Genomic DNA, 9,627 nt, shown 5'->3' on the forward strand with positions numbered 1-9,627 from the left:
TACTGAACAAAGGAGTATGAATACTTTTTAACTGCTGACAGTACAGTTTTTAAATTTTTAGTTTTTCATGCTTTACATTCATCTAATTTTGGGCTCTACTGTGAAAAGAGAAGCGTGTGATTTACAAATAAAAATTCTCAACTAAATCGATCAACCTCCCTGCTTGTAATATTTATTTGTGAACAAAAAGTTAGGGCTGAATACTTTTTCAAGACACTGAATTTAAAACACGGTTATTTAAAAAAAGTTTCTTGGCCTGGGCTGTTTATTCCCCACCATAGATGCCGCCTGACCTGGTGAGTTGCTCCAGCATTTTGCGTGTGTTGCTCATGGAAAAAACATTCTGGCTTATCCAATCATTCCATACAGCTACACTTTTCCAGTCCTGGCAACAACTTCATAAATCTCCTCTGCACCTCGTCCAATGCTATCACAACTTTCCTGCAATGCAGTGACCAGATCAGAATACTAATAGGCCACCCCCGTCCCTTGAAAGTCATCAATATCAGTATTTTCCATAACACAGAGCCAAGTCATCTGTGCATCCTTCAAGAAACATCAGCTGAAAGAAATGTAAATGTAAGAGATACCACAGATGCTGGAAATCCTGCATCTAGAAAAGTGGCCGATGAGTGGATATCACTGATTTTGATTTAAATACAAGGACCATAATTAGAAAATATCAGCTGAATCAAAAGCCTAAAAGAAAAGAATACATGATAATGAAGAAACTTGTTCTGATAAAGCAGGGTTTGCCAATCTGGGGTCCAGACCCCTTGCCAGGGCTCTTATGTAAGAACAGAACATACTGACATTGGAGAGGGTTCAAAGGAGATTCATGAAAATGATTCCAGGTTTGGAAAGGCTTATCATACGAGGAACGTTTAATGGCTCCGGAACTCTTCCCACTGGAATTCAGAAGAATGAGGGGTGACCTCATTGAAACCTGTCGAATGTTGAAAGTCCTTGATAAAGTGGATATGGAGAGGATGATTCCTTTAGTGGGGGGGGGGGGGGGGGGGGGGAGTCTAAGACCAGAAGACACAGCCTCAGAATAGAGGGACATCAATTTAGAATGGAGATGAGGATGAACTTTTTTTAGCCTGAGAGTGGTGAATCTGTGGAATTCATTGCCACAGGTGGCTCTGGAGGCCAAGTCATTGGGTATATTTAAGGCAGAGGTTGATAGGTTCTTGATTCATTGGGGCATGATGGGTTTGGGGCTCAGAGGGAAAATAGATCAACCATGATGAAACAGCAGAGCTGACTCAATAGGTCAAATTCTGCTCCTATATTTAATGGACTTATTGGTCCATGGCATAAAAAAGGTTGGGAACCCTTGCATTAAAGGGATATAAACATGACAAATGGAATTCAGTCTACAGAACAATGAGACACAAAAGATTCTGAAGATGTTGGAAATCAAAAGCAAAACACAAAATTCTGGAGGAACTCCAGCAGGTCAGGCAGCATCCATGGAGGGGAATAAAACAGTTGATATTTCAAAGTCAGACCTCTCCACAGATACTGACTGACTTGTTGAGTTTCCCACCACCTGAGCAATTGTGTGTGTGTTGCTAGAAAAAAATGTTTATTTAGCCCCCTCTCTTCACCCCCCACCTCACAAGCACACACAGAATCTCAAAGAGAAAATTTTATTCCCCGTCTCAAATTCCTGTGTAGTGATTTATGAAGATCTGAATGGCTATAACACCAGAATTAATTGCATCATTTTATAAAAGAAATCACCCCATATCCATTTCCAACTTCCTTAATGACACGTCTTGCTCGCATTGAGGATCTCTGGCCATGCCACTCAATGTTCTATCTCCTACAGGGTATCGAAAAGAGTTCAAACTTCAAATTAAGTTTTATCAGAGTACATATATGTCACCATATTACACGCTGAGATTCCTTTTCCTGTGAGCATACTCAGCAAATCTATAGAATAGTACTACCAATAAATAACAAGATAAAAGGCCCTTAAAGCGAAATAATTGATTGTGCAAATATCTCAATAGATGAGTGCAGTTGTCCCCTTTTGCTCAAAAGTCCGATGACCCAAAATGGTGACAATCAGAATATAGAACACTATAGCAAAATTGTGCTGACTTTTTAACCTACTCTAAGATTCATCTAACACAAGGATTCCCAGCCTGGGGTCCACAGACCCTTTGCTTAATGGTATTGGTTCATGGCATAAAGAAACTTTGGGAACCCCTGACCGAAACCTTCTTCATGCAAATCCTAAAACTAGATACTTTTTTCCAATAAACACATTTAATATTGGAGCATTTTTCTCAGCAAATAAACAAACAAGTATAATGGTTTTTTTAAATGTTAATTGGGTTTTGCTTATCTAGTTTTAGGATTTACATGAAGATCTGATCACATTTTAGGTCATATTTATGCAGAAAGAGCAAAAATTCTACAGTGTTACAAAACTTTCTAGCACTACTGAATATAGATTGCTCCTGCGTATCTACCTTTCTTACAAGTCTTTCAGCTAGGTTTGAAACCTAATCATTAGCTATCGTCATCGTCCTCATTATGTGCTGTGTCGTATGACGTGCGATCATGGACTTGACCATGATTGCTCTTGGCAAATTTTTTCTACAGAAGTGTTTTGCCATTGTCTTTTTCTGGGCAGTGTCTTTATAAAACGGATGACCTCAGTCATTATCAATACTCTTCAGAGATTGTCTGCTTGATATCAGTGGTCACTTGTGATATGCACCAGCAGCTCAGATGACCATCCACCACCCGCTCCCGTGACCCTTCAGGTGACCCTGATCCGGGGAGGGTTGGGGGGGGGGGGGGTAGCTAAGCAGGTTTTACACTTTGCCCAAGAGTGACCTGCAGGCTAGCAGAGGGAAGGAGCGCCTTGCACCCCCTTTGGTAGGGATGAATTCCTACCCCGCCACACTAGAAATCACAAACACAAGGGCCCAAACACTGAGTTCTGGGGAACACCTTGCATCCAGTCAACATTACACCCATCAACGTGACACCTGCCATTGCTGCTATTTCACTAACTACTGAAGTAACTTGCAACTCTTCCAAGGGTGCCGCAAACCCTTTCATGCAGTGCTGTCAGAAGAAAGCATCCATCATCAAGAAGGAAGTAGAAAAGCTGAAGTCCCTCACCTCCTGGTTCAGGAGCAATTATTATCCTACAAATATCAGGCTCCTGAACCAAGATGGGTAACTTCACACACCTCAACAATGAACTGATTTCACAAGATATGGACTCACTTTTACGTCATAACTCCACAACAATTTTTTTTGAATTTTCACAATCTCATTTTTTGCACATTGCTTGTTTGTCAGTCTTCATGAGTTTCATAAATTCTTTTTTTTTTATTAGTTTTTTAATACATTTTCTACATCGCTACAGATAAAAAAAAAACCCCAGATCGAAATGATTCTATTGTATTTATTTATTTTCCTGGAAATGCCTACATCTGAGGATAGTATACGGTGACATAAATGTGCTTTTGAGTTCTTGTCTGCCAGATGTGACCTTCTCCTAAAACATCCACATCCATTCCACCAACTCAAATTGATCTGAAAGCTATATTCTGTTGCTTTAGACAGATGGCAATAATGTGTACGCCACCAGTTAACCCACTATGTAGGTTGTACCTATCTCCCTCAGCAGACAACAGTACAGTGTCGACAGCCTTTTACTCCCACCTTCATTCCTCAAAGTAAATTTACCAATAATGTCACTCTTAGATTTTGGGTTACAACCAAAGAAATGATGGCCAGAGTTGTTTAGCACTTTCATGCAAGGGTGTTTATTCAGTGCGTCAAAAAATCAAACTTGTGAATTTTCTGAACCCCACAAAATTGCTACTGCCAATATTTACAAAAGGATATCTACCAGGATATTTACAAAAGGAAAACACAATAAAGACCCCAATACTATTTATCCAGTGTGAACTTCTCTCTGTTTCTGCTACTGAGAGTGATCAACACCATTTTTAGGCACTGTGACATACCATCTTAAATTACCAACAAAGTTAACTTAAGACTACATGTGAATCAGAATCTGATGCACTCCACAATGTAATTACAATCATATTATAAAATACACAGGTGTATATACCTGAAGTGTAGTATACAAACAAAATATATACATTTACAAATCCCCTTTACGAAACAAAAAGAATATTTCACCACGTATGGCAGGAAAGGCACCAAAAAAACAAACATCCAGGAACCTTTAATAGGATATACCAGGGGAAGACACTGAAGTACGTACATTCAGCACAACAGTACAAAATAACAAGGGTGTGTGTGTGTGTGTGTGAGTGAGTGAGTGTGAGAGAGAGCGAGAGCGTGACCAGGTGTATGCGTGAGTGAGTGAGTGAGAGTATAAGTGCATACATACAGAGTGTGTTTACCCCAAGCACTCTCCAGCACAGTAATTATATAGAACCCTGAGATTCATTTGTTTGAATAAATAATTAAGCAATAAATATTGAGAACAGGAAATGAAGAATCCTTGAAAGAGAGTCTGTAGGTTGCGGGAACTGCTCAGTGTTAGGGTGAGTGAAGTTGTCCCCTCTGGTTTAAGAGCCCGATGGCTGAGGGGTAACAAATGGACAGAAAGAAGACCAGAAATTTAATCAAAGCGTCAGTAATTCTCTCCCTTGCTTCTTTCAAGAATCCAAGTTACATGCCTCTGAGAATAGCACCTTACTGAATTACAAAGATGATAAATCTCTTAATACTTCCCCTTGACATCTGATATTCATTTGCCATCATCCCCCTTGTTGTAAATCTTTCTTAAAGTAAACCACATCCTACGCCTCCACATAAAGGTTACCTATTTGGTTCCTAATCGGCAGGCCTTGCATTTGGTTATCCTCTTGGTCTTTCCGTACATAAAACACCTTTTTTATTAATTTACCAATATTTTGCATATTCCCTCTTCCTTTCCTAATCACTTTAACTTTCATGTACAAAGCAAGAGGGTGGTGAATCTGTCAAACTGATTGGCACAGATGGCTGTGGTGGCCAAGTCATTGGCAGAGGTTGCTAGGTTCCTAATTAGTAAGTGCGTCAAAGGTTGCAAGGAAAATGCAGAAGAATGGGGATGAGAGGGAAAATAAATCAGCCATGATCGAGCAGACACAATGGGCCAAACGGCCTAATTCTGCTCGACAATATTGTGCAAACGTCTTAGGCACATATACATAGCTCGGGTGCCTAAGGCTTTTGCACAGTACTGTACTTGTCAACGTGGAGCAGAGAGCGAGTTTGTAAATCCAGTGGGGGCAAATGATGTTGGGAATGATAAGGGTGGAGCACCACAGGAGGGGTATGGAACAAGTGGTAGAGGCGTGCCAGGGGCAGGGGGTGGCACGGGTGCAGACCTGAGACACCAGGCAAGGTGATTTGATTCCAAGCAACTGGTTAATTGATATTAAAGAACATCTCTTCAATGCTTCCTGCTCACCCCTCTCCCTTCCCCTTTTCCCAACCATGATTGCCCTCCCCCTGCCCCCTTCTCACTCTGTCCACAATAGAGACCCGTATCAGAATCAGGTTCATCATCACTCACATACGTCATGAAATTTGTTTTGCAGCAGCAGAAGTACAGTGCAACATATAAAATTACTGCAGCACGGTGCAAAACCATTACGCAGCCCAGCTATACATGCCTAAGACTCTTGCACAGTCTATTGCATTCCAGATTTTCTGTTGGCTTATCTAATTGAAGCCTCTTTTTTCCATGTCCTCCAGGTACCTGTAGAATTAGCAGACTCTTTCCATCCCCTTGTGCAAACACACTTACTCCAAAACTCTAATTTCTTATCCAAATAGTTCAGAAACTGATTAACTTTCAAATAGCTGCTTCCTGTCCTCTGATGTAATAAAGCTAATCTTAAGTTTAGAAACTTTACTCCTAATATATTTTTCCTTTTCTCAATAACGGTTGTAAAGCTAACTCTCTAATGGTTACAGAAAAATGTTTTCCCACTGATACATCTTCCGCCTGTCCAACTCCATTCACTACAGCTAAATCCAAAATTATAATCCCCACTGACAGATACCCTCTCGTTGGGTTTGCCTTGTCAAGGCTACAAGTAAAAATCCCCAAAACACAGTTTAGCGATTTGATATATTCTAAACCGACTGTACAACAGTTAACAGTAGGAAAATTTAGATGGTATTGCTTTCAAAAATATTAACCACAATCTAGATACAAGAGAACACAGATGCTGGAAAGAAGAGCAACCTGCTGGAATAATGGACGCGGTTGAGGAGAGGCAGTTGAGGAGGGGGAGGCAAATAATGAAGGAACCTCGAGTATCACAGGAGTCTCCTTTTGCCACCCACTTGTGACATTTACTGGGGGTGTTGTTAAATGAAGGGCCCAAAACATTGTTGAGGATCCCTACCTCCCATCCCACAATCTCTCTGACCCACTACCGTTAAGAGGGAGGTACAGGAGCATCAGGACTAGGACTGCCAGACTGGGTAACAGCTTCTTCCCTCAGGCTGTGAGACTAATGAATACTCTGCCACCACCGAGGTCTTGGCTTTAACACAAGCTGTTTACTGTACTGTTTACCTGTGCTGCCTGCATTTTGAATTACATTTTATTAACTTATTTATGGTAATGTTTTGTTTTATGCGTGGTGTGTGATATATGTTTTGTGGATGCACCATGGTCTGGAGGAACTTTGTTTCGTTTGGTTGTACATATGTACCATCAGATGGCAATAAAATCAAACTTGTCATCTGTTCGATTTGGGTTGAGACCTGCTCGACCCACTAAGTTCCTCCAGCTGAGTGTTAAACAGAACATTCCTTTTTCCAAAAGCTTATTTTTTTTAAATGTCGTTTAAAATTCAATTTGCCAGGATACCAAACCCTGGCAGGTCCTTTAACCAGCAACCACTTCCCGCGCTACTAGCCCAACTCCTCTCCACTACCCATCTCTAAAGTCCCTTTCCTCGCTCAGCCCCATACACCTCCCTTTCACTCATCCTCTGACCCTGCCAGTTACCAACTAACCCGACAGCTTCCAACACACCATCCCATATCATCTCCCTTCCATACACCTCAACCCCCACCACTCACCCCTTCGCCAACCCCCATCCACTTCACTCCCTCACTGTCTCCAACCCATCTACCTCAATCCCCTCACCTCATCTCCAATCCCATGCACCTCAACCCTCTCACTGTATCTCCAACCCCCATCACCCAATCTCCAACCACTCATCCACCTCAACCCTCCTCACCCCATCTCCAACCATCCACCTGAACCCCCTCACCCCCATCCACCACCCCATTTCCAAGCCCCCTTACACCACCTACATTTCAACTCTCTCCCTCCCACCTCAACCCAACTCCACCCAGTTGGCAACTCACCTGTAGCACCCCATCGACTTCAAAACCCCTCAAATACACCCCATCTCGAAAACACCCATACCCTCATCCACCCCAACTAGCAACCCACCTCCAAACACCCCCACCAGCCCACGACAACTCTCCTCACCCTAAATCCACCACGCCAAACTCCAAAACCCTGGCACTCACACATCTCAATTTCTCCCAACTGGAACCTGCCTCTCCCCTAAGCACAACCTCACCCCTCCCTCAAACACCAACATCCCCCGCATCCGACCCACCTGTAGTAATAAACATCGCTCTTGCCGGCGCTGAGCCCCGATTTCCGGATCACCTCCTCCTTCTTCCAGCCGGGAGGCAGACACGGGCAGATGGTCCTCTTCCTCTCCATAGCGGGGCTGGTCTCCGAGAGCAACGGAGGCCGCTCGATCTTCAGCTGACAGCGGGGCTGAGCTGTCGGGGCGACCCGACCGAGCCGGGACCCTCCTTCTCCTGCCGCTCTGCGCTGGGACCCCTTCTCCTCACCAGCTCCGCGCTTGGCCGCTCCCTCCGCAGCCTCTGCGCGCTCGGACGCTCCCTCCGCAGCCCCTGCGCGCTCGGACGCTCCCTCCGTACCCTCTGCGCGCTGGGTCGCTCCCTCCGTACCCTCTGCGCGCTGGGTCGCTCCCTCCGTACCCTCCGCGCGCTGGGTCGCTCCCTCCGCACCCTCCGCGCGCTGGGTCGCTCCCTCCGCAACCTCAGCGCGCTGGGACGCTCCCTCCGCAACCTCTGCGCGCTGGGACGCTCCCTCCGCACCCGCTCCCCGCTGGGCCTCTTCCCCTCTACCCACTCCGCGATGGAACCTTCTCCATCTACCGGCTCCACGCTGGAGCCCTCTCTCTCTGCCCGCACAGCGCTGGGGCCAAAATCCTCTACCCACTCCGCGCTGGGGCCCTACTCCGCTGCCCACTCCGCGCTGGGGCCCTACTCCGCTGCCCACTCCGCGCTGGGGCCCTCCCCCTCTACCCCACAGCCCTCCCCCTCTACCCCCTCCGCGTCTAGGCCGTCCCCTCCGTCTCATCCAGCTCCACGCTGGGACTCTGTCTCCTATCGCTCCACGCTGGGACACCCTATCCTCCCCCGTCTCTCCGCGCTGGGACACCCTATTTCCCTGTTTCTCCGCGCTGGGACACTATATCTTCCCCGGTCTCTCCGAAAAGGGGCACCCTATCTTCTCTCGTGCCTCTACTCACGGACCCTCCGCCTCTACTCCCGCCGCTCTACGCTGGGACCGTCTCTATTCCCGCCGCTCCGTGCTGGGACCCTCGGTCGCTACTCTCACCGCTCCGCGCTGGGACCCTCTGTCGCTACTCTCACCGCTCCGCGCAGGGACCCTCCCCTTTGCCAGAGTCAGCTCCACCATACGGCCGTCCCACCCAGCGGAGCCGGCGGTGCCACCGCGCTCCTAGCAACCGCCGCCGACCCTTCCGCCAGACTACAAAGTAGTCCCTCGGCAAAAGTGAAATTCGTCCCAAGAACCTCTTGCTTTTTGTAAATAAAGGAAAAAATGTCTTAACAAACTTTTTCACAAGGCGCCGAAACTACTTGAATGGTTGTTTTTCTTTGTTTGCTTTCAAACCAAGGCTTAAGTGAATATCCTTGCGCCGGGACCGGGTACGGACCAGCCGGGTGGCCGAGCATGGTTTTCCCGGGGGTCGGAGCCACTCTGCCCCGCTGCGGGCTGAGCGGGTGGACAGTGACAGCGCCGGGTGTTGGGGAATGGATACAATGTGTCATCGAGGGAATACTGTATAACATCTACTCGATACATGCGGGTCCAAATCACAAACATGCACTATAAAGTACATATATGTTTTATTTAATATGGAATATCTAATATATATATTATATTTTCATAATATTTTTAGAATAAATGTATATAAATTATAATAAATATAAATGCATATATTATAAAATGTAACATTAGACATATAATATTTCATTGAATAGTTTTACTATGTATTACAATGTATAAATGTATAACACAATATATTAAATATACGTATGATATACTGTATATTTTGTAATTATTACATAACATTATTAACATAATACATATTTCATAATAAATCCTGATATACTTAAAATAAAATAATATATTATCTTTACACACAATAAAGTAATATATTTTGTCATAAAAATAAACAATCTGAAAAATTGGGTCCTTCAGCCAACCAATTGCTGTGCAAAGCCCACCTGAAGCAAAATCCTGGCAGATAT

The 9,627-nt window shown here is 44.7% G+C and overlaps 1 protein-coding gene across 3 annotated transcripts in view; it reads right to left on the minus strand.

Annotated features, from left to right (window-relative positions):
• Nucleotides 1-8,959, minus strand: part of LOC140737623 (methyl-CpG-binding domain protein 3-like) — a 131,326-nt gene extending 122,367 nt beyond the window's left edge. The window contains exon 1 of one of the 3 annotated variants that reach the window (XM_073064090.1): nucleotides 7,650-8,959. In XM_073064090.1, coding sequence (XP_072920191.1) covers nucleotides 7,650-8,428 — 779 coding nt within the window. In that variant the 5' untranslated portion in view covers nucleotides 8,429-8,959. The remainder of the gene's footprint in view (nucleotides 1-7,649) is intronic. The other 2 variants (XM_073064092.1, XM_073064091.1) reach the window with 2 other exon arrangements.
• Nucleotides 8,960-9,627: the final 668 nt, after the last annotated feature.

This window comes from Hemitrygon akajei, chromosome 13 (genome assembly GCF_048418815.1).
Source record: "Hemitrygon akajei chromosome 13, sHemAka1.3, whole genome shotgun sequence".
Taxonomy (NCBI): Eukaryota; Metazoa; Chordata; class Chondrichthyes; order Myliobatiformes; family Dasyatidae; genus Hemitrygon; species Hemitrygon akajei.